This window comes from Arachis stenosperma, chromosome 6 (genome assembly GCF_014773155.1).
Source record: "Arachis stenosperma cultivar V10309 chromosome 6, arast.V10309.gnm1.PFL2, whole genome shotgun sequence".
NCBI lineage: Eukaryota > Viridiplantae > Streptophyta > Magnoliopsida > Fabales > Fabaceae > Arachis > Arachis stenosperma.
In genome coordinates this window covers 685,456-710,241 of record NC_080382.1, presented here as the reverse complement: position 1 = coordinate 710,241, position 24,786 = coordinate 685,456, and the positions used below count along the sequence as shown (strand labels likewise).

The 24,786-nt window shown below is 37.4% G+C and overlaps 3 protein-coding genes and 1 long non-coding RNA gene across 5 annotated transcripts; 3 read left to right on the top strand and 1 right to left on the bottom strand.

Annotated features, from left to right (window-relative positions):
* The first annotated feature begins 537 nt into the window (after positions 1-537).
* Positions 538-1,530, top strand: LOC130936661 (uncharacterized). The gene is made up of 2 exons (XM_057866775.1): positions 538-723; positions 1,327-1,530. The coding sequence occupies exons 1-2, from the start codon at positions 538-540 to the stop codon at positions 1,528-1,530; spliced, it is 390 nt and encodes a 129-aa protein (XP_057722758.1).
* A 7,250-nt stretch (positions 1,531-8,780) lies between these two features.
* Positions 8,781-9,471, top strand: LOC130932911 (uncharacterized). The gene is made up of 2 exons (XM_057862370.1): positions 8,781-9,040; positions 9,120-9,471. Exons 1-2 carry the CDS (start codon positions 8,937-8,939, stop codon positions 9,349-9,351), a joined length of 336 nt encoding a protein of 111 aa, XP_057718353.1. The 5' UTR covers positions 8,781-8,936; the 3' UTR covers positions 9,352-9,471.
* A 7,550-nt stretch (positions 9,472-17,021) lies between these two features.
* Positions 17,022-19,438, top strand: LOC130936664 (uncharacterized). Its single transcript, XR_009068144.1, has 3 exons — positions 17,022-17,414; positions 17,566-18,287; positions 18,767-19,438. It is a non-coding gene; the product is annotated as an uncharacterized LOC130936664 (long non-coding RNA).
* A 171-nt stretch (positions 19,439-19,609) lies between these two features.
* On the bottom strand, positions 19,610-22,985 carry LOC130936663 (peptidyl-prolyl cis-trans isomerase FKBP42). Of its 2 annotated transcripts, XM_057866778.1 has the most exons (8): positions 22,850-22,985; positions 22,687-22,734; positions 22,440-22,571; positions 21,954-22,043; positions 21,358-21,542; positions 21,166-21,288; positions 20,879-21,031; positions 19,610-20,225 (listed from the first exon to the last, which is right to left on the bottom strand). In XM_057866778.1, the coding sequence occupies exons 2-8, from the start codon at positions 22,721-22,723 to the stop codon at positions 19,881-19,883; spliced, it is 1,065 nt and encodes a 354-aa protein (XP_057722761.1). In that variant the 5' UTR covers positions 22,724-22,734; positions 22,850-22,985; the 3' UTR covers positions 19,610-19,880. The 2 variants fall into 2 exon arrangements, with proteins under 2 accessions (XP_057722761.1, XP_057722760.1); XM_057866777.1 differs by lacking the exon at positions 22,687-22,734 and having other exon boundaries at positions 22,440-22,654; positions 22,796-22,977.
* Between the last annotated feature and the right edge of the window lie 1,801 nt (positions 22,986-24,786).

Below are 24,786 nucleotides of genomic sequence, written 5' to 3'. Positions count from 1 at the left end.
TTCACCCTAATTCTTGGGGTTTTTTGAAGATCTATCAGTTTATAAGCCATGCTCTGGACTTTCCGACCTCCCTGAAGATTTTCTTCTTTCTCTTCCATATGACTAAGCCCTTTAGTGGGCTAAACAACAAACAGCAATGGGTATCCTTCCGAGCCATACAAGGTCGGAGGATTTTCACCCTTTTTGATGAATCTTTCCATGACTTCAAAAACTTCTTTTTTAAACTTCAAGCCGTAGAGGGTCACCATCCCTTTTTTCTGGATGAGCATTCCTCCCCTCGCTTCCCCCTTTATTGGTCGCCGCCTTCCTCTTGTGAAAAATATGGTCCCGATGACCTGGATGAGGTGGAGGCGGCCATTGTAGGGTTTTTCCGAGATGCGTGGGGGAGGTCCCCATATTTGGATACCAGAAAAATTCTTCAGGGAACACCGACTTTCGTTCAATCTCAACTTGGTAGTGCATGCATTCTTTATTTCCGAGTTGTTTCTGCCGACTTATATTTTACCGACTTGTAACTTGGTTGTTTCTTTTGTAGATATGGCAAAAAAGAACGCTCAGGAGGCCTACCAAAGGGTCCGGGAAGCCAAGGCGAAGTCCCGGGCTAGGTCCGGGGCGGTCACCTCTCCTCCTCCCCCACCTCCTCCTCCTAAGAACATTGGCACTCCTTCTCAACCCATTGTCATTTCTTCCTCGAGTTTGTCTCGACCACCCCCTTTTGCCCAGGTTCTCTCTGAGCCAGAGAAGAAGAAGCGCAAGACTTCAGAGTCTGGCTCTTCTTCCTTCGATGGTGGGGTTAAGGCGGATGCTATGGCATTCGTCCGAAAGAACATTTATCCTTTTATACATATGGATGATGTTTCTGTTCGAAACCACCTTACCACCATGGCCGAGGAGAGTTTTAGGACGGCGGGTGTTTGTGGCAAACTTTTGGACATTTTTGAGAAGGCTCCCCTCAGCTCTTTGGGGGCATCCTCGAGGGTTGAGGAGTTAGAGGGGAGGCTTCTTATTTATGAAAAGCATGAGAAGGAGTGGAAGGAGGAGAGAGATAAGTTGAGGAAGGAGAGGGATCACCTGAAGGAGGAGGAGGGTAAGCTGCGGGCCCAATGCACTTTGGAGGCGAATCTGAGGAAAACGGCGCAAGACAGCTACCACAGCTTATTCCAAGATATTGTGGCCGTGAGGAAGGACTTGCTGAATTCTCGGAACGCATACGCCGAGTTGGAGGACTCTATCGCCGATGGTGCCGAGGAGTCTTGGAGAATTTTCTTGGAACAAGTCAGAGTTATCGCTCCCGACTTGGACCTTTCTCCTTTACATCCCGACAAGGTAGTTATTGATGGTGCCATCGTCGATCCTCCTGTCCCCGAGGTCATTTCCGAGTCAGACCTGAAGACTCGGGGGCAGAGGATTATCGAGTCTCCTCCCCGTCCTAAGGAGGCTCCGAGTTCTTCCTCTGTTCCTCCGACCGGTCCTGATGGTGCCCCTCCTGAGCCTAGCGGTGGTGATTCCTCTACTCCTCATAAGAAATGACTCTTATTTTTTATGGCTATATGGGGGCCCGGCCTGTGGGTCCCCTCTTTTTTAAACTTTATTTCTTTGTTTGGTGGTTGTGAACAATTGCTTTTTGGCCTTTTAAGGCCGTAAACAAAAATATTTATGGCGATTGCCCTTTTCTGGACAAGGGCGTAGAAAAATAAATGCCCTTTTTTGGATAAGGGTTCTAAGTTACCTCGTGCGTGCATGCTTTTCTGTTTTTGATATTTTTTGATCTTTTTTCGAAGAAACCTCTTTGTTGGCTTGCGTTTTTCTCGAGCCTTTTTCGTTCAAGGGCTTTTATGCAGCCTTTAAACTTTTTCCAGGTTTTCCTATCTCTTTTGTTATCCTTTATGCTCAACTTTGCTTTTGTGAGTTTTTATGACTTAGGTTATTTTTGTGATGCGTTTTTTCATCTACTCGGAGCTCGGTTTTCTTTTACTCGGAGTTCTTTCGAGTTTGTCTTACTCGGATTTCCTTTCGACTTAAGAGTCGGATAGTTCCCGAGTTTAATACGATCAACTCATATAACCTCTTTACACCGACTTGTACCTCGTCGTTTTATCCTGACGACCATGTTAGGTCGGTTCATGGGATTTTCACGTTTTGTCGAGCTTAAGTCGGCGCGTTTCGTAGAATGAAAAAAATAAAGGAGGATATTTAAGAGAGATATAGTAAATGAAAAGATCTTTATTAATTGGGAAGGTACCTTTTTGCTACTAAGGGTCTTGACAGCATGTTTTCCCTTAGCCTCTACTATGATGCCTCGTTAAAAACCCCTCTCCAGAAAAAACCCTTTTTTGGGAAAAAATCATGAAGCTGGGAAAAGAGTACATCAGGGAGTAGAGTTCGCTTCTAACTGTAGTACCTTTTCATATTACAAGCATGCCACGACCTTGGTAGCTCAGTGCCGTCCATGTCGGTTATTTTATAATAACCTTTCCCTAAGACTTCCTTGACTTTGTATGGTCCCTTCCAATTTGCGGCGAGCTTTCCTTCTCCCGATTTGTTGACTCCAATGTCATTTCTGATTAGGACCAAGTCATCTGTAGCAAATGTTCTTCGAATGACTTTCTTGTTGTACCTTGTAGTCATTCTTTGCTTCAGCGCAGCTTCTCTTATCTGGGCACCTTCTCGGACTTCGGGGAGCAAGTCGAGCTCCTCTTTGTGTCCTTGTACATTTCCGTCCTCATCATGAAGAATTATCCTTGGGCTTTGCTCATTGATTTCTATGGGAATTATGGCTTCTACACCATAGACTAGTCGGAAGGGTGTTTCTCCTGTGGCGGATTGGGGGGTCGTCCTATAAGCCCACAATACTTGAGGGAGCTCTTCAGCCCAAGCTCCCTTTGCTTCCTGTAATCTCTTCTTCAATCCTGCCAGTATGACTTTGTTAGCTGCCTCGACTTGCCCATTGGCTTGTGGGTGTTCTACCGAGGTGAATTGATGTTTGATTTTCAGACTGGCTACCAGACTTCTAAAGGTGGCGTCGGTGAATTGGGTTCCATTATCTGTGGTGATTGAATAAGGTATTCCATACCTTGTGATAATATTTTTGTAGAGGAACCTGCGACTTCTTTGAGCGGTGATAGTGGCTAATGGTTCTGCTTCTATCCACTTCGTGAAGTAGTCTATTCCCACAATCAAGTATTTGACTTGCCCTGATGCTTGGAGAAAAGGACCTAATAAATCCATTCTCCATTTTGCGAAAGGCCAGGGGGAAGTTATACTGATGAGCTCTTCTGGTGGAGCCACGTGGAAATTTGCATGCATCTGGCATGGTTGGCATTTTTTCACGAAGTCTGTGGCATCTTTCTGCAAGGTCGGCCAGTAGAATCCTGCTCGGATTACTTTCCTGGCCAGCGACCTTGCCCCGAGATGATTCCCGCAGATCCCACTATGTACTTCCTCCAACACCTCGGTGGTTCTTGAGGTCGGTACGCACTTCAGCAATGGTGTTGATATCTCTCTTCTGTAAAGGACATTTCTCACCAAAGTATAATATTGTGCTTCCCTTTGGATCTTTTTAGCTTCTTTCTCCTCTTTGGGGAGGATGTCGAATTTCAGGTATTCGACTAAGGGATTCATCCATCCGAGGTCTAGGCCGGCTACCTCAAGTACCTCTTGTTCATCTTCTGTTTTTGATACCGAGGGTTCTTGGAGGGTTTCTTGGATCAGGCTTCTGTTGTTCCCTCCGGGTTTGGTGCTTGCTAACTTGGATAGGGCGTCCGCTCTGCTATTTAGATCCCGAGTTATATGCTTAACTTCGGTTTCCGCAAAGTGCCCAAGGTGCTCCAATGTTTTCTCCAAGTATTTCTTCATATTGGGGTCCTTTGCCTGATATTCTCCACTTATTTGGGAGGTCACCACTTGTGAGTCGCTGTAGATCATCACCTTTTCAGCGCCAACTTCTTCTGCTAACTTTAATCCGGCTATCAAGGCTTCATATTCTGCCTGATTGTTTGAAGCCGGAAATTCAAATTTTAAGGAAACCTCTATCTGGGTTCCTTTTCCATCTACCAATATTATGCCTGCGCCGCTCCCTGTCTTATTGGAGGATCCGTCTACATAGAGTTCCCATGTAGTCGGTTTTTCCTCTTGTTCTCCTGCATATTCTGCAACGAAGTCGGTGAGACATTGGGCTTTAATTGCTGTCCGAGTTTCATATCTCAAATCGAACTCGGAGAGCTCTATCGCCCATTGAACCATTCTCCCTGCAACATCCGTCTTTTGAAGGATTTGCTTCATGGGCTGGTTCGTACGGACTCTTATTGTGTGAGCCTGGAAGTAAGGTCGTAGCCTTCGTGAGGCTATCACTAAGGAGTAAGCAAACTTCTCTAGTTTGTGGTACCTTAGCTCAGGACCTTGTAGAACCTTACTGGTGAAATAGACCGGGTGTTGCCCGACCTCGTCTTCTCTGATCAGGGTTGATGAGACAGCCCTGCTTGCCACGGATAGGTATAGGACAAGGTCTTTTCCCGGTACTGGTCGTGTTAAGATAGGAGGTTGACTTAGGAATCTTTTGAACTCTTGGAACGCCTCCTCGCATTCCGGAGTCCATTCCAATTGGCATCCCTTCCTTAATAAAGAAAATAGTGGAAGGGATTTCAGTGCCGATCCCGCCAAAAATCTGGAGAGGGCTGCAAGTCGGCCATTGAGCTGTTGAACCTCTCTCAAACAAGTCGGGCTTTTCATTTCCAAGATGGCTCTGCATTTGTCGGGATTGGCCTCAATCCCTCTTTGTGTTAGCATGAAGCCTAGAAATTTCCCCGCTTCTACTGCGAAGGCGTATTTTGCGGGATTTAGTCTCATCCCATGCAACCTTATAGTGTTGAAGACTTGTGAGAGGTCGGTTAAGAGGTCGTTTTCTTGTTTGGTTTTTACCAACATGTCGTCGACGTATACCTCCATTAGGCTCCCTAAATGGGAGGAAAACACTTTGTTCATCAGCCTTTGGTACGTGGCTCCTGCATTCTTCAGTCCGAATGGCATGACCACGTAGCAATAGTTGGCTTTTGGTGTGATGAACGATGTTTTCTCCTGGTCGGGTTCATGCATCGGGATTTGGTTATATCCCGAGTAGGCGTCCATGAATGATAGGTATTGGTACCCTGAGCTGGAGTCCACCAGGGCATCAATACTCGGTAGGGGATAAGGGTCCTTAGGGCATGCCTTATTCAAGTCGGTATAGTCGACGCACATTCTCCATTTACCATTTTTTTTTTTGACTAGTACTACATTGGCTAGCCACGTTGGGTATTTGACCTCTCTAATAAAGCCGGCTTCCAGGAGCGCCTGTACTTGCTCTTCTACTATGGAGGCCCTCTCTGGGCCGAGCTTGCGTCTTCTCTGCTGTACAGGTCGGGACCCTGGGTAAACCGAGAGCCTATGGGACATGAGCCCGGGATCAATCCCGGGCATGTCGGACGCTTTCCAGGCGAAGAGGTCGGAATTAGCTCTTAGGAGTTCACCCAACCTTTGTTTTAGGATTTCCCCTAGGTTGGCTCCTATGTGAGTGTTTTTCCCTTCCTCCTCTCCGACTTGTATCTCCTCGGTTTTTCCTCCCGGCTGGGGTCGTAGCTCTTCTCTGGTTCTTGCTCCACCTAACTCTATGGTGTGGACTTCTTTGCCCTTTCCTCTCAGATTTAGGCTTTCGTTATAGCACTTCCTCGCCAATTTCTGATCTCCCCTCACCATTGCTATTCCTCCTGGAGTCGGGAATTTCATGCAGAGGTGAGGAGTTGATACCACTGCTCCAAGGCGATTAAAGGTAGTTCTGCCGATTAAGGCATTGTAGGCTGACCCTTCATCGATGACTATAAAGTCTATGCTCAGAGTCCTTGATTTTTCCCCTTTTCCAAAGGTGGTGTGAAGGGGTAAAAATCCCAGTGGCTTTATTGGCGTATCCCCTAACCCATATAGGGTGTCGGGGTAAGCTCTCAACTCTTTTTCATCTAACCCTAGCTTGTCGAAGGCGGGCTTGAAAAGGATGTCCGCCGAGCTTCCTTGGTCTACTAGGGTTCTATGGAGATGGGCATTAGCTAGGATCATAGTTATCACCACGGGATCATCATGCCCAGGGATTATCCCTTGCCCATCTTCTTTTGTAAATGATATAGTGGGGAGGTCGGGTGTCTCATCCCCGACCTGATAGACTCTTTTCAGATGTCTTTTGCAAGAAGATTTGGTGACTCCACCTCCCGCAAATCCTCCTGAGATCATGTGGATGTGTCTCTCAGGGGTCTGTGGTGGAGGATCTCTCTTGTCCATATCCTCTCGCTTTCTCTTTCCATGGGTGTCCGACCTCTCCATGAGATATCTGTCAAGCCGACCTTCTCTAGCCAACTTTTCTATCACATTTTTGAGGTCGTAACAGTCATTGGTGGAGTGACCATATATTTTATGGTACTCGCAATACTCGCTGCGACTTCCCCCTTTTTTATTTTTAATAGGTCTTGGGGGTGGCAGCCTTTCAGTGTTGCAAATCTCTCTGTATACGTCCACTATAGAAGTCTTTAGAGGAGTATAAGAGTGGTACTTCCTGGGCCTCTCGAGACCGAGCTCTTCCTTCTTCTTGACTTCCCTTTCTCTCTCCCTAGAGGAGGAAGTGGGTCCAGGTCGCGAACTCAGGTCTCTTAGCTTTGCATTCTCTTCCATGTTGATGTACTTCTCGACCCTTTCTTGTACATCACTTAGAGAAACGGGGTGTCTTTTAGATATGGACTGTGAGAAGGGGCCTTCTCTAAGTCCGTTGACTAACCCCATTATTACTGCCTCTGTGGGCAGGTCTTGGATCTCTAAACATGCCTTGTTGAACCTTTCCATATAGGCTCGTAAAGACTCTCCGACCTCCTGTTTTATTCCCAGGAGGCTCGGTGCATGTTTTACCTTATCTTTTTGAATTGAGAACCTCGTCAAGAATTTCCTTGAGAGGTCTTCAAAACTAGTGATGGATCTTGGGGGAAGGCTATCGAACCACTTCATCGCTGCTTTCGATAAAGTGGTCGGGAAAGCCTTGCATCTCGTAGCGTCGGAGGCGTCAGCTAGATACATCCGACTTTTGAAGTTGCTAAGATGATGCTTTGGATCCGTAGTTCCATCATAGAGGTCCATATCAGGGCTTTTGAAGTTCCTTGGAACTTTTGCCCTCATTATGTCCTCACTGAAAGGATCTTCTCCGCATGAGAGTTGATCTTCTCCTTCATCGCGGGAGTTCTTGAGGGAGGATTCTAGCTGCAAGAGTTTTCTTTCTAACTCTTTTCGACGTTCCATCTCTTCTTTAAGGTACCTTTCGGTTTCCTTTTGCCTCTCCCGCTCTTGTTCCAATTGCTCCAGGCGGCTATGGACCAATTCCATTAGTTCAGCTACGTGAGCTGGTCCGCCTTTTTCTGATTCACGCCCATCTGAGGAATTTACCTTCGGATTCTTTACTCCGGAGGTACCCTCTCTGTGTTGATCATTGTCTTGATGTTGGGCTGTGTCTTCATTGTCATTGCCCATGTCTAAATTCTCTTGCTCAGAATCTGTTTCAACATGGCCTTCTTCGTGGGATCTATCTGCCATCGTGGGATGATCTCGCGGGTCTCCGGCAACGGCGCCAATGTTACGGTAGGTAACCGGAGATTAGCCCAATGGATGGCGTTTGGCGGCCCAAGTGTATAATGGAGGAGAACTCCGGGTAAGTCCGCAACTCGGGAGGCTCCGTCCGACTTGTGCTCGCGTGTGAATGGGGGGTGGTACCTGCAAGGACACTCCGATGCCTAAGTTAGCAAGGGTGTAAGCAGGTCTTAGAGAGTATTGGACTTAGAGATACCTGAGGCGTGTCAGTGTACTTATAGTGGTGAGCCAATAACCACCGTTGGAGTAGTGCCGTATCTTTAGGATAGTAACCGTCCCATTATCTTAGGGAGGTTAAGATATGGCTTTATGAAGTGGTTAGAGAGATTTTAGGGGCGGTTACTCATTTGAATGAGTGATTATCTGCCAGCTGATCTCATAACCGACTTCTTCATACTAGGTCGTGGTTGACACCGACTTCTTAAGTGGAGGTGGGCGCTTTGCTAGGCTTAATCTATTGGATCAGGCTTTTCGATTGGACCTGGACCCTTACCATTGGGCCAGGGTATGAACAGATATATAAATGCATTTTTTGAAACTTTAAATAAACTGTTCTAACTAAGTGTAAACTGACAAAGACTGAAAGACCAAATAATGGATAAGAATTCTTGAAAATATTGAATGTGTGAGTTTGTGATGTAATATTTAATATTGGAATTTATCTAATTTATTTGAACGAAAAAAGTATTTAATAAGATAATTCTTTATAGAGAAACTATGAATTTAAATTATTAATGTATTTAAAGAAAATTAAAATTTCCAGTAATAGTAATTTCAGACTAAAATGCTATCTTAATAATTATGCACATTTGTAAACCAACTTATATTTATATCGGGGGACAGAGGGAGTATCAAATTATTCAATCACAACATTAAAAGAGTTTGACTGTAATGAAGAGGTTTGACTATGATTAAATCTAAACGCATCTCAAAGTTTCTTATGGCATTTAGCGGACAGAAAAAGAGAAAAACCACAGAAAGGAATATCTCTCCCCACGAGCTGAAAGATGCAATAAATGATTTCGTTGAAAAAGCATTCTAACTTACGTGGCATGATGTGATAGGTCAGGATTAAATTCATTAGGTATTATTATCATATTTCTTTCAATGTCTCTTATTATAAAGTCTTATCCTCTTCCAACAACACTGCACAAAGATTCCTTCTTTTTTTTTCTTCTTTTTTTCTCTCTCCTTAAAATCCCACCCTGCATGTTGCCAAAACTCAAGACCCTGTTCATATAAAATACATAATACACTCTCTATCTCTCCATTCATAGTTCAATTCCATGGCTGAAGATAATTCATCAAACTCCAACAACCTTAGAATCACCATTGAAAGAAACCCTTCACAGTCACGCCTCTCTGAACTCAACATCAAGTGTTGGCCCAAGTATGTTATGTTATGTGCCTTTTTTTTTATAGGTATAGTATTTAATGTGAAATAATAATTATATAATTGATAATCTCAGATGGGGTTGTTCTCCTGGGAAGTACCAGTTGAAATTTGATGCAGAAGAGACATGCTATTTGCTGAAAGGGAAAGTGAAGGCATACCCAAAAGGTTCATCAGATTTTGTTGAGTTTGGTGCCGGTGACCTTGTTACCATTCCAAAGGGACTTAGTTGCACTTGGGATGTTTCTGTTGCAGTTGATAAGTACTACAAGTTTGAATCTGAATCTTCTTCTTCTTCTTCTTCATGATCATGATAATATTCAACACCATCATCATGATCTTGTTAATTAATTAATTAATGTATTAGTAGTATATATTATTACTATTATTCAAGTTATTAATATTAACACTGATTTAATTTTATGACATTAATTAGTAAATCAATATAAGTTTTTATTGAAATTAAATTTATGTTTGTTAGTTTTATGGCCCCTACTACTACTCTTTGTCCATTTATGAGTGTTTGGTTGTGGTGATGAGAACTGAATTTAGATGCCTGACATATGAGAGAGATGAAATGAAAGTAAATGGTATTATTTGGTCAAAGACAAAAGAGGAGAAAACAAATCAGTCAATGCATGTCCTATTCAAACCAATCTCCTTTACGTGTTCATAAGACTTAAAATGCAACTTTTATTGTTCCTTTGACTGGTCAAATTCATTTTGGATATTTCTCTTTTATTTATTCATTCTCTCTTTTAATAATTCCTGATTTTTATGTCGGACCCTACCAATGTGGAATAGATCTGTATGATGGATATTTGGAGTTTTGGACTCGTAGCATGTTTAATGCATGTTTAACGTGATAGCCTTTTTTATTTTTACAATTTTTAGAAATTATACTAAGTTTTTTTACCAATAACTATTTTATTTGACCTCTCAAAATAGGTGTCTTTATTTAGAAACTTATTAGTTATTACTACTAAAAATCTCAATCAAATTACAGATTTACAGCCAGTGAGTCACATTCCTTTTCTTTAATTATGTATGATATTAAATTTAAATCTAAAACGTCTGACGAGATGATAAAGTGTCAGTCAAATTTTTTTTCTCACTTTAGAAAGAGTATTTACTCAAATTGGTCCCAAGACGGGGATAGGAGTGATGAGAAGGTGGCCGCTTATGCGAGAGCAGAGGGAGATTGGGATTGGTTCAAACTGAATCAAATCCTTTCGGAGGAGATTTTAGAGCTAATCCAGATTATAAAAGTCCCTCATTCTGATTTAGGAGAAGACAGTATCAGCTGGCTACCAGAACCTAAGAGAAATTTTACTATTAAATCTGCCTATGAAGCCTATTTTACAAATAATGAGAACACAGACAAAAATTTTAGAGATGTTTAAAAGCTCAATATACCACAACGTCTTAAAGCTTTTTCATGGCTAGTAATGCATGAGGCTTTACTCACTAATTCCAGGAGAAAAAGGATAGGACTTACCAGCAATGAGTGCTGTCCCAGGTGCCCTGGCCAAGAAGAGACCTTGCTCCATGTTCTCCGGGATTGTCACTATATCCGTGAAACTTGGATGAGCAATGTTGATAGCAGTCAACAAGGCAAGTTCTTCAACCAAAACTTCCAGGATTGGTTCAAGCACAATATTTGCGGGACTGCTCGAAGAAAGGATGGGAATGTTTGGCCCACCTATTTTGTTACTACCTGCAATGCAGCTTGGAAAAGCAGAAATGATTTAATTTTTAACAATTCGGGCATCCACAACTCAGACCTTCCAAGAATAATTTAGAACTTAGCCAAACACTATTATGAGGTTCTTCAAAAAACTGACAAAAGCAGAAATGTCCTTACCTCAACCAAGATTATCGACATTGGTTGGTCTCCACCAGAGGAGGGTTGGTATAAGATTAATACTGATGGCTCGATTCTCACTAATTCGGGAACCGGTGCTTGTGGAGGGCTTCTGAGGGATACAAATGGAAGACTCAAGGTAGGCTTCATGTTTAACATCGGCGCGGTAACCATTACCACAGCTGAGCTCTGGGGAATTTATTTGGGATTAAAGCTCGCAATTGATCTGGGGCTAAGAAAGCTTGTTATAGAGACGGATTCCTGTGTGCTTTCAACCTTATCCACAGCGCTTCTGCCTCCCAACATTCGAGTACCTCTCTGGTGAGGGAAATCAAGCGCCTTCTAGCGAAGCCTGGAATTTTTCAGGTGAACCACATATTTCGAGAAGCAAATTTTGCAGCTGATGTCCTTACAAAACATACACATCGCTTCCCCCATGGTTTGAGTTGCTTTGAAGAAGCCCCTCCTTTCCTATTTCTTTCACTGGACGCTGATTGCAGAGGGATAAAGTTTCCAAGATATTTTAGTTAATTTGTTTGTTTCTTTGGGCTTTTGGCCCCGTGCTTTATAAAAAAAAAATTGGTCCCCAAGAAATTTTAAAGTGGACGTTTTGGTCCCTAACAAAATTTAATTATGTAATTAGTCTCCAACTTTTATAAACGTTCGTTACTTTAGTCCTTTTGTTAGTTTCCTCCGTGAAACCTTAACGATAGAATCCAACGTGTCATGTTAAGGTGTTGAGTCAGCTCTTAAACGCCACATGCTACGTGGGATGAAAAACAAAATGGTCCCTAGAAATACAACTACAAATTTGTTCTTGTATGATGCCCTAAATCCTAAAACAACGGAGTGAAGGTCATAATTATCGTCGTGTGCTACTCTGAAAACGTGTAATCATGGCAAGTAGAGGAAATTCAGCAAGCTCTTATCGTCAACGAGTTATTAGAGGTAGTGGAGATGGTAGTGCTAGCAGTGCTTCAGGTGGCCCCAAATTTGGAATTGCAAGAGGGGAGAATCCAAGATGACATTGCGGAGTTTATGCCATTTTTGTGGAATCTGAAGAACCTAAGAAGACCTTTCTTTGGTTGTCCTTATTATAGGGTAAGGAACATTGGGTATGGTATCTTCTTTATGCATTACAAAATTCACGGATTAACTCTGATTTTGTGCATTTTCTCCTTCAATATAGGAGAATCTTTCACACTGTGAATTTTTTATATGGTTTGACAAAAATTTTTCCCATGAAATGCGAGGTAGCCAGCATAATGTTGTACTGGAAGAGATGGCGAAGAAGTTGAAAGATTTGGTAGATGAATTAGAGAAGAAGACTAAGAATATAAGTAAAAAAAGGGAGAGAAGCAGTCAATAGAAAAATGTGTTCTTTTTCATGCTAGGTTTTTTGGTTTGTATTTTTGTAGAAAAGATATAGTTAGATAGGAAAAGAAGGGAATTAAGTGCTTATAATGTATGGATGTATTGTAATTGAATAATTTATCAAAGTGTAATTGTTAATATTATAGTCTGTCAGAATTGTGTAATGAAATTTTCTTTGCCCAATATTAGAATCATATGCATTCACAAAAATAATATTTCAAAAACCTGATTTAATACAAACTACATCACTCATAATTATCAAAATAGTATAATAACCATAATTTCATATATTTGAAATCAAGCATCAAAGTTTCTGAATATTCCAACCAAAAACTTACTCGTAGCTAGTTTATATTTATTACTAGCATCAAAGATACATTCCAAAAGCACAACTTAAAGTTTCATACATGCACTACATGACCATAATCTATTCCAAAAGGGTCTTAATAAACTAAACAACATAACTACAATCAGCATTATATCACAGAGCAATATCATTTCTTCTTTTGGAGGTTGAGTCCTGGTGTAGGCAAGAACTTAAATATTCTGGCAGTAGTTCCAGAGCTTGTAGCAGCAACTATTTTCGAAAAGACTCTTGGTATCTGATTCGGATGGAGTGACCTAGGCACTGGAGCAAATGGGGCTGTAGGTGGAGGAGTTAAAGTTGGTGGAGGTGAAGGTCTTGGAGCCGAAACAAGCTTCATAGGAGGTGTTGGGGGGCAGTGACCGAAGCTACATGAGGTCTCAGAATTTGTTGTTTGGGTCTTGGAGGCCTAAAACTTGTTGTTGATGCAACTTGATTGGATGAGTTAGTAGTGTGCTCCTAACACCAGACGAAATAACAAGACAAGTAAGTACATGAATGGCATACAAACCATCGAATATAATCCAATTTAGAAAGGTACCTGTGCCTTTGGTTGAGGGGCTGATAGGGTTACTTGTACTTCCTCTTGTGACTCTGCTGCAATGGTGGATCCATTTCCATTACCCTTTTTTTTTTTACCTTTATTCTTTCGTCGGGGTTTAAGCTTTGGTGGTTCCTTGCATGTTTTTGCATTATGGCCATATTCGCCATATTTTTTACAGGTAACCTTGAATGTTCGTCGTCCCTTTGTTCCATCACGCGCGTCTTCAACAGAGTCCGCCTTCCTTTTTTCTTCGTGGGGCGGCTTGCAGGCCTCCTAATGATGGGTGGCTCTGGAGATAGTAGTCCAGTCTTCACCCAATACTCTTCTGAATTGACGGGTTTGATGACATGCTCATAGGTTGCTCTAAATGCATCAATCTTTAGCCAAGGATGCACATATGGTTCTGGCCTATCACACCTCTTTGGAATAGCTGCTAATGTATGAACACATGGTATCCCTACAAAGAATTAACTAGCATTGACTTTAGTACAATAGAATGCATATCTTAAACTCATGTAAGTCAAATACAACATGTTATGACTACCTGTCAGTTGCCACCTATTGTAAGTACAAGTATGCCTTCCAAGATGCACACCAACCTTCTTTGAATGTGTCTGTACCTCAAACACATTACGATCATTGTCACCAATCCATTGAGCCGTCCAGAACTTAGTATCCTTCATAAGGTCCTCCAATTTTCTTTGCTGAACTGGTGCCAGTACTCTAGTGTAGGTGCTTAGAATCTTCTTGTGTTTTGCCATACTCCAATTTCCTTACACTTAGCCTTGAATTTTGCCTTTGTAATCATAGCCTTCTCTTCCCCACTTGCACACTTGCATCTAACTCTTCTATTATCATTTTTAACATAAAAAATCCTCCTTCCTTCAGCAATAGTATAGTCCTTTAAGGCATGCTTGAATTGCTCTAATGTGGCAAACTCCATGTTCAATTGGAGTTGAACATCACCAAAGTCTGCTTCCTCATTAAATTGAGGCCAATCTTATTTCCCTCATTGTCTGATGATTGAGGTGTATCAAACTCCTCTGACTCAAATTCTAAACCATCAGACTTATCACTAAAGATGTCATCCCCTTCTTCTGCTATACCTGGTCCAACACCAAATTCTAACCCACCAACAGTAGGAGTAGGCCTAGCAGTAGGAGTAGACCCATTAGTAGGAGTAGGCCCAATAGTTATATTGGGTCCAGATTTGTCTTTGGATCTAGTAGTCTGTTTAGGCCAACATTTCTTCTTTGCATTATCCCTTTTTTCGACAGCCATCCTCCTTGCATTATCCTTTTTTCCGATAGCTTTCTTCTTATCCTTCTTATCTCTTTTGCCACCTTTTCTCTTTGTTTTCTTCATGAGTCCTTCATCTTCAAAGCTATCGTAGCTATCATCGGTGTCATCCTCAAATCTTGGAGGTGGGGGTTTATACGCCTCGTCTTCAGCACTTTCATAGCTATCGTTGTCAGAAATAGGTTCATCAGACAAGACTTCAGCCTCACTATACTCATCAGTATCATCGCTATCCTCAAAATCAACATCTTCCATAATTGGGTGATCAAAGAACAGACACAATTCATCTGGCTCTCTGTCCTCCCTCTTTTTGTCACACATCTCTCTAATTTCCTTGTCTCCATATATAGGATGTAGAACTAGGAGTTGTTGGGTCATACCAATACATCTTCTTGTAGGCATGGTAGCCAAGCTCTTCAAATATTTTCTTCAAATCAAAATAATTCACTAAATCAAGATCCAAAGGAGGAAATCTCTTTGCATTCCCATTAATGTAAAGAAGTTCACCCTTGTTATCTTTGACAAAACTCCCCCCATGTTGAAAGACAGGGATAACCCAATCAGTCATCTGCAATCCATAAACATGGAATAAAATGTCAAAATCAGAACACAAACTTATACAGAGCAATTTCATATTAAACAACAACTGTTCAAACTTTAATTTTCTAATTGTGATAACTAGATTAATCAATGTATAAAGTGTATTTACCATAAAATATTGAATATTTTTAATGTTAAACTCATATATGCATGCATTACGTCACTTATTAGTAACTGATTTTCATAGTAATGAAGAACTTAAAAATACTTTCTTCAGTAACTAATTTCTACTACTAGAAACAGATACACAAGGTAAACACATTCGAACAATTGTAATGATGATCAACTATACTATCCGCATCATAATAGAGAAGAGATATACTAACCTGACCGGTGTAGACCGATAGACCCGCAAAACCTTCTTCTACAATAACTTCATCTGGTACAAAGTCTTGAGTCAACAATGTCAGCGGCGGTAGTCGGAAGACTGACTACCGGTTCACGTGGTGGTGGATTTCTTTGTAAAACCTAAGGGAAGAGAGGGTGTCGGTCGTAATTTCGTTTTGGGAGAAGAAGACACAAATGGACCTTTAAAACCACTCAGCTAACAAAACGACACACACCCTCGTGCCCTACTCCCAAAATGCGGCGTTTAGCATAATTCAGAATATGGACTAATTCGTCTTGATTGAACATGTGGCGCTTAACGGCTGACTCATCACCTGAACGTGATATGTAGGACTCCACTGTTAGAATTTTACGGAGGAAACTAACAGAAGGACTAAAATGACGGACGTTTATAAAAGTTGGGGACTAATTACATAATTAAATTTTATTGGGGACCAAAACGTCCACTTCAAAATTTCTTGGGGACTAATTTCGGTAAATACTCCACTTTGAGGAGATAAGTGTAATTTTTTATTATACATTTTATAAATGAAACAAAAAAATGATAACAAAATATTAAAAAAAATAAAAATTACATTTTATACTTTTAATTGCAAAAGAAATTGAAAGAATTTATTTCTAATGTCAAACATGTTATTCACCAAATGTATGAAATATGAATATTTTATTGAGTTATTGTGTCTCTATACTTGATATATTTTGGATATTTATTCGATACTCATTTGACACACGTATTTTTTGTGTCTAATTGTTTCTTAATAAAAAATAAAAAATATATATATTTGACTTTATTTTTATATATTTTTGAAATGGTTTAGATATAATGTATTTATTAGAGTTAAGTATGATTTTGGTCACTAAAGTATAAATCGAAATTTTTTTTTGTTTCCACCTTTTTTTTGCATACAGAATTGTCCCTAAAGTTTAACTTGATTTTAAAATTGTCCTTAACTTAGGGACCAAAATCGTACAGAGGTGGCAGCGAAAGTAGAGACAGAGGTAGATCGTAGACAGCTTTTTCTTTTTCTTCCCTTTCTCTTTCTTCTTCTTCCTTCCCTCTTTGCAAGAGCAGAAACATTCTTTTTCTCTTTTTTTTGTTTTTTTTATAATTTTTTTGTTATAGATAATTTGGTCCAAAATTTTAATATTTAAGTAAAAAAGATGATTTTAAAAATTAGTTTTAAACTTTAGGGACAATTCTGTATGCAAAATAAGGTTAGGAACGAAAAAAATTTTCAACCTATACCTTAAGGACCAAAATTATATTTAATCCTATTTATTATTTATTAAAACTAAACATTATTTTTAAATAATTATAAAATATCCAACACACGAAAAAATATTAATTTATATTTTAATATTAATAAAATATTATTATAATTTTTAAAATAAATTTTATATTTTATATACCCCATATCCATGTGTTATAAAAAATTCAAATTGAATTAAACTTCATGTTAGTCTCTAAAATTGTTGAGTTATACTTATTTGTTCTTTGACTTTTTAATTGCTATAATTTGATTTTCAAATTTAAAAAACTGCACCAATGTATTTACTCATATCCGTCAGTGGAGTTTAACGGCATTAGTGACATGACTTAAGTTGGATAATGACGTTAGTAACGTGATTCAAACGGGATATATTAAAAAAATGATGTAACTCAAGTAGGATAATGATGTTAGTGACGTGACTCAAACTAGATATATTAAAAGTAGCTGAGGTGATTTATTTTAGTTTTGTAAATAAAAAATACTATGCATACGTAAAAAAAAAAATTACCAATTAAGTCATAATATATTTGTGTATAAACGTGTATTGTTTAAGTTATTTTAATGTATATCCTATTTCAACATTTATTTTATATTAGTAGTTGATTATGATTATTTTTAGATTGTGTCACACTATCATAGTCAACACTCAACTCAAGACATTGAGTCAATGTCTATCGTTGCAAAACAGCATCAAGAGAAAGTGCAAGGTATGACAGATCCTTCTGAAATAAGTCTATATTCAAATTATGTAAATGTGTAAAATAACTTGTAGATTTGTTCTTATCTTCTTAGACATATTGAAACTACATACTATATAATTAATCCAAACTGAAGAGCACCTCCTTGTGTCTTAACCAGATATATATTTGATTTTGAAATGGCTATTAACATCGTTGGTGTGATCATGGGAGTTATGAGCTGCCTCTGTACACAGAACTGTCTTCAAGAATCACTTGGTCATCATATTAGACACCTTAGAAGACTCAAAAAGAAATTTGAACATACTCAAGTCTGTGGGCCAAGCTAAATCAAAGGTGGCTTCAAAAAGGGATGAATTCAAAGAAAGAAGTGGAATTGTGGCTGAAACAAGTTGATGAGATTGCAAATGAAGTAAATAAGATCATAAGGGAAGTTGAACAAGAAAATGGAAGCACGAGTGTTTTCTCTCCATTTTATTATAGTTCAAGAATAAAGAGGGGAGAACTTATTGAGAAAAAAATGGAGTTCCAACAACAAAGCTAATGGAACACGAAACAACAATGAAGGAAGAAGTTTGCCTTGATTCAGGATGATGTATGGGAGCCATTCTCTCTTGAAAGAGTTGGAATACCAATACCAACTGTGGAGATGCCGAGGCATGGAAACAGATAGAGATATCAAAGTTGGGGATGAAGCATTGGCCTCTCCGGACATCAAACTGATTGCAACTGATATATTTCAGAATGGCAGATTTCATTGATGGGGTTAAAAGCTTCAGCTCTCAACATAGAACAAATGGAAGAATCTGTTTTTTCTCGTTTGAAATTCAGCTTCACAAAATTGAAGGTCTTGTTTTCTATATTGTGCTCTCTATACTGAAGGTAATCATGTTGATGCAAATGAATTGATTGAGTATTGGGTGTGGATAGCATTTCAACAAGCAAACAGAATATTGAATAAACTAAAATATGCATGCTTGCTGGGATAATATCTTTCTTGGCAATCCAGCTGTTACTTCCCTGTTATTGCAATACAACTCTTTCTCTCAAAATATACCTTATGACTTCTTTATTTTCATGCAAAGCCTAAAAGTTCTTAATCTCTCTTACACTGGGATCAAATAATCTAGAAATTTTTACTCTTTACTCAAGTTATCACTGAAGAAAAACTCTAACAACTTTTCATTGTTGATAAACTCCTTTTTTTTATTTATCGCAAAAAAGAAGTATAAAATTTTTTAGTAGTCTACTTCCCTCAAATGAAAAATCTCCTTCATTTTCAATTGAAATTAAATGAATATCTCTAAATTCATAAGAGATTTACTTGTCTATCTTACGTATAATTTCATGTGATCTTTTAGGGTGCTGCCGGGTTCGGTTTCTAACTTAGAGAATCTATGTGCCTTTTTATTGAGCAATTGCTGGAATTTGAAATTGATCCCTTCTGTGGCAAAACTCACTTAGTTGATGGTTCTCGACATTTCGGGTTGCCGAAACATAAAACAACTTCCACATCGGATAGAACAGCTATGCAACCTGAGAAGGCTATATATTTCCAATACCTTGATTAACATCTTGCCATCTGATTTTCTCTCGGCTTTCAAAAATCATTGATACTGAGCGTTTCTGAAATCATATCCTCCTCGAGATTATCATCTCTTGAAGTGGATTTCTGGCACTGTGTTCTCTATAATCTGTATGCTTGCTTTGGTCACTGTGCTCAGCTAGAGAAGTTCAAGTTCAATCTAGGAGAAATCCAAGAAGTTTCGGAGAAACCAAGTGTGGCATTTCTTGGCACATCCATTGCCAAAGGAAATTTCAATCCCAGCAAATACTACCGAGTTGAGATTTATTGACTGCTTGCCTTTTGCATGTAGACAAGCTCAAGATGAATTAGTAGGCATTGACCAACAACTATTGTCACCGCATGCTTTGGAAAAGTGATTAGTCTAATCACCTTTAAATTAAGGTAGTAAAATTCATGCATAATAAAAATTATAAATTTAAAAGTGCTTAGTCCTTTTTTATTATTTTACAAATCTTCTCACTTATAAGATCTTTTTTGAAATACTAACCATCATCATATTATAGAGTATTGAATGAATAACATGTTGGCACAATCTATGATGATAGCTATATTCCACTCTGGGATTAACGACACAAGCCTATAAATCCAAAGGGACACACGCAACACAAGTATCTGATTTCAGTCACACTAGTGAATTTCATTTTCCCTTACTATTCCCAATATTAAATAAACCAACAAAACAAAAAAGTAACATTAACACATGTTGGTAGTGTTGTAAAACATGACTCCTCTATAGAGAAGAGTGAAAGCACCACAATTTTTTTACACATGATACTATCACCAACAGAGAACAACCACCAGAGAAAAAAAAAGAGACTAGTCCCTCGAAGGCATAATGCGTGGCCCTTACTTAGAAATGGTTAAGTCATCAAAACATCTCAATTCAATTAGTCAGATTTGGGGCTTTTACGCTTGAATAGATTAACAAGGCCATAAAATAGTGAAAGCAACCACTGCCAAATGAGAATCAGCAAGTTACCACCTCGCATATTACTAGATCTTGGTTCTGGTCTTGGTCCAAAGATTCCTTTGTATAGTTCTTTCTGCTTTTGATAAACAACTTTGTCGTGTTCAGCAAGCAACCTTAATTCTCTTGCAATGGCTTTGTCTTCAGGAGCATACTTGCGTGCCTTTTGAAAATCTTCCTTGGCAGCATCTGTTTGCCCAAGTGCTGCCCTAGACTTGCCTCTCCTAAATAGAGCTTTGACATTGTTTTCATCCTCAGTCAGTACCTTCAAGTTCCATCATCCAGTCAAACATCAAGGGAGCAATGAATCTCATGTACCTATTATTGTAAAATTTTAAACTAATTTCTGTTTTAATTAAAAAAACCAAGGTTTTTCATAACTTGATTTGCTTTTTGGAGAAAATAAAACATCATTTGGCAGAACATATGAACCAGAAGTAAAACAACTCTCTACTTGGAGAGGAAGAGACAGAATTATTGAAAACTATGTAGGTTTACTTAAATAACAAAATATGACAAAACAAGCTAGTGGCAATGAAATCCACAAGTTCTGTATATGAATGACTGAACCGTGTGATTATGCAATAATGGAAACTGAGTTTGAAGTTTCCCTCTGCTAAGATTAAACAAACCCTTACGATATGATACTGTAACTCTCGTGTCAGAGAGAACACAACTGGTTCCATTTTTTGCTATGACATTATAGACAGCAATATTTTCAGAATCATTCTACTTCCGTAGTTATATTCCATTAACAACCAAAAACTAAGTTAAAGGAACTTGAGAAGTTGTAATGATCAATTTTTATATCCAGAGTTATAATAGTGATTATCAGAATATACAATACAAAATAAGGTTAAACAAATCTCACAAAGAAAAATCAAGCTCTGCTGAATTGATTGGGTAAAATCTACTTACAATTGTACATTGTCCTATAGCTTCTTCATAACGGTTCAGCTTAATCAGACAAGCTGCCATGTTAAGATGGCATGGGTTCTTTACAGCCAAAGCCATATCCCTATATTTCCCAAACAGCTGAAACATGAAGTCATCTCCCATATATGCTATGGCCTAAGAAGAACCAAGATAGTAAAACTTTGTGAAACCCAAAACCGAAATGAAGAGAAAAATAAAGTTTTAATGAGCTAAAAGCAATAAATACTAGTTAGCAATGTAGAAGAGCATTAGCAACATGAGTGTGTAACCATTTCATACTGTTGCATAGCCTCCTCTAGTTTTTCTTGCTGAAACAAAACATTTCCATCCATCTTTCTACGATCTGCTGCACCAATCCTTTCCTCCACAGTCATATCGCTGCGAGCTTTTCCCTATGGAATCAGATTCTATAAGTATCTTACCAAATCCATGGCCATATAAAGTAAGTAATAGCAACTTACTTCTTTTGTTTCATCAAAGCCAATAAGCTCGACTTCATAAACTAAATCTGCCCTGGGAGGAACATTGGGGAAAGAAAAACTTCCTTCCTCGCCATATCCTAATTCCCAACCCACACGTAGCAATGCACGCTCACCATCTTTCATGTTTGCCACACCAATGGCCAAGCCAGTCATTTCTTTCTTTTCTGTTGCAGAACAAATACATCGGAATCCGATAACAAGTCCAATAGAACGATGGCCACAACATTTTTACTTTCTTGACTTTGTTTTGCATTCATGTTTACTAAGATATTGGACAACTTGTGCTTGGATATCAAAGTTCTAGGAAGATAACGATGCATAAACAAGGAATTAATGATACGGGAGTGGGAGGCTTAAATATCAGACAAAATTTGTCATTTTTATAATTTATTCAATCATTTGATAAAATTCATGAATAGGTGTCTAAGCCTAATAGAAAAGAACATCACCAGACTTGGACACAACGTTCCATCAGAAAATTCAAAGATGTTTTAGAATAATTATGACAGGAATCCATAGATTGTACCGACCAAAAGACAAAATAAATCAAATACTTCAAACATCCATCTAGGTACCTTTTCCTAATACCATCTCAATTGGTCGCTGTTCTTGCCAAGTGTCTTCAAACTTGTGCTGGGTGCTTTCAGACCAACCCCTGTAATGAACTACAACAAACAATATTTTGTTTAAAATCGTCATTTTGACCTTACAAGAATAGCAAAAGGATATGCAAGAAAAATGCTCATAAGGCTCAAAGCATTCCCCTGTTCTATTAACTTAAATCACATGTGAAGATCAGATATTGCATAATCTCAACACATGCTCTATTTCAAGCTCCTATCTTAGCCCGTGGCCACGTTAATTTTTTATGATAGCTTGAACTTGAACTTGAAATCAAAGGCAAAAGTAGCACAAGTATAAGTTCAGATAATTTTACACATTCACAATTACATATCAAGATTCTACAACTGTAAGCGCACTCTTATTATAAGGTAACGTGTATAGAACACAGGAATTCAATCCTAATTGCAATGTAACCATGATTAGGACATTATACTTACTAAAGCAAGTTGAATATTTGGAAGGTTTCTGGCCATGGCCTTCCTTAATTACTTGCTTAGTGACCTTCTCGTGAAGGACTTCAACTTCAGAATCAACTTTCGGCGGGACGCTATATTCTGCAGGAAGTTCCCCTTTAACAAAAGCAGAGCTTTCAGCAATCACACCATTTTCATCTTCTTGATTTGCAAATGCATCCATTAAATTATTTTTTTCCCTAAAACAAAAACAGAGCAAAAACAGAATTACCGAGTGATTGAGGTTGAGCTGCTTGAACTTCTTCCATGCTGCGAAATCCTTTGTTGCATAAAAAAATTGGAGAAATGGAAAGGAAACAGATCAGACTGTGAAAATTTACCAAACAACAGAAGAGAGAAAATTTCAGGAACTGGAAAGGATTTGATCCACCTACGTTGATTGGATCGGGTTTCGTTGATGATTTAGTGGGAGTAGCACGAGTAGCAGATACTTGCGAAGTTACCAAGAAGGGTACACTGCAAGAGACGAAGGAGATTCTAAACTTCAATTTTTTTTACACTATGTTTGCTTCAAAGGAAAATAAGAGAAAAGAAAAAAAATGGTAGAAAAATAAATGAAAAATGTTTTTTTTTTGAATGTCAAAGAAAATAGAAAAAAAAATTTGTGGGTTCCACCAAAATTTTTTTTTATCTATAACAAGCAAAAAAATAAAAAAAAATTATTTTTGTATATTTATAATATTACTTATAGTTATATTATTATTAATAATTATCAATAAAAATTTAATTTTAATAATTTTAATATATTATTATAATAAAATTTATATTTAAATATTATATATGTAATAAATGAATAATTTAAATTAAATATATAAAATTATAATATTTTAAATATTTATAAAATGCGATAAAATATAAATAAATAAAAATATTTATACTTTAGTATTAATGTATACCCAGGGACGGATACATATAATGAGTTATGGGGGCAAGTGCCCCACTAGCATTTTGGAAAAATATAAGAAAATATGTGTATAAATATATATATGCCCCCATTGAAAAATTATATTTGCAATTTGCCCCCACATTAAAAAAAATACATATTAATTTGTGTCAAAATATTTATTTTATATATATTTTTAAAGTTTTAGAATTTAATTTTGATATACTATTAGTGTAAAATAATTTTACATATGTATCCAATTACGTAATATCACATCATAAAAAATAACTACCTTTTATATTAATTGTATTCAAAATAAACGTAATTGAATAATTATATAAAATATTTTACACTATCAATACATTAAAATTAAACTCTAATTTATATCTAAAAATATAAAATAAAAATATATATTAAATCAATTTAATAAAAAACAAAATATTATTATTGTAGCATTATTTAATTAATGAATTTATTTAGTTGACGGTTATATTTCTGATTTTTTTCTACTTCACTTTAATATTTACTAAATTGAAAAATTTTATATTGAATATTTATTTTGATAATTAATTCTCATACATAAATTAAAATAAAAATCAATTAAAATATTAATGTATTTTGTACTTTTATCTATCTAAATAATTAACTCTATTATTATTATTATTTGAGATTAATTTTTGGTCTTTCTTTTATTAAATAATTAAATAATTATTAAATAATCTATAAAACATATGAGAATATGAGAAATTTGATGCATAATTTTTTTTAAGATACTATTTATCATACATAATTCATAAAAAATATGTTTTCTTTCATTATTGATTAAAAGATAATTTATTTATATCTTGATTAGTTTCATTTATTATTATTATTATTATATTTAGTTTATAAAAAGATAAATTTAATAACTATATTATTATTTATCATTATATTAATATTGATAATAAATAAATAAAAATTATTTAATGTTTAATATTTTTATATTATTTATTTTTTTATATATTTTAATATATTTATAAAAATTTTTTATTATTTTTATATGCTATATATTTGCCCCCACTGTTTAAAATTTCTGGATCCGTCATTGTGTATACCATAATTATTTTTTTCACTTTTTTTTTATTCAAACAAAAAAAATATTTTTTTTATTTTCTTTTCATATTTTCTCTTCTTTGAAATAATACATAAATAACTTTACTTTTCTTTCTATTTTCTTTTCTATTATTTTCTTTCTTTTCATTTTCTTTTTTCTATCCAAACGAAGTCTTAGGGTTTTGCTATTCTATGCCAAGAGCATAGGTTAAGCATACCATAAAAGAAAATGCTTTAATATTATATAGTGCTTCTATGCATTAAAACGTAAATTTGAGAAGGTTTTAAAGAGATTTAGCATGAGTAATTCTAAATTTACTAGTACTCCAGTTGTTA

Excerpts from the sequence above, each read along its gene's own strand:
- LOC130936661 (XM_057866775.1), top strand. The coding sequence starts at position 538 with ATGGCAAAAAAGAACGCTCAGGAGGCCTACCAAAGGGTCCGGGAAGCC. Across the intron at positions 724-1,326 it reads GACCACCCCCTTTTGCCCAG|GTAGTTATTGATGGTGCCAT; the intron begins GTTCTCTCTGAG and ends CATCCCGACAAG.
- LOC130932911 (XM_057862370.1), top strand. The coding sequence starts at position 8,937 with ATGGCTGAAGATAATTCATCAAACTCCAACAACCTTAGAATCACCATT. Across the intron at positions 9,041-9,119 it reads AACATCAAGTGTTGGCCCAA|ATGGGGTTGTTCTCCTGGGA; the intron begins GTATGTTATGTT and ends TGATAATCTCAG.
- LOC130936663 (XM_057866777.1), bottom strand. The coding sequence starts at position 22,638 with ATGGATGCATTTGCAAATCAAGAAGATGAAAATGGTGTGATTGCTGAA. Across the intron at positions 21,543-21,953 it reads TGAGATGGTATTAGGAAAAG|AAAAGAAAGAAATGACTGGC; the intron begins GTACCTAGATGG and ends GTTCTGCAACAG. Across the intron at positions 21,289-21,357 it reads GCTTTGATGAAACAAAAGAA|GGAAAAGCTCGCAGCGATAT; the intron begins GTAAGTTGCTAT and ends CTGATTCCATAG.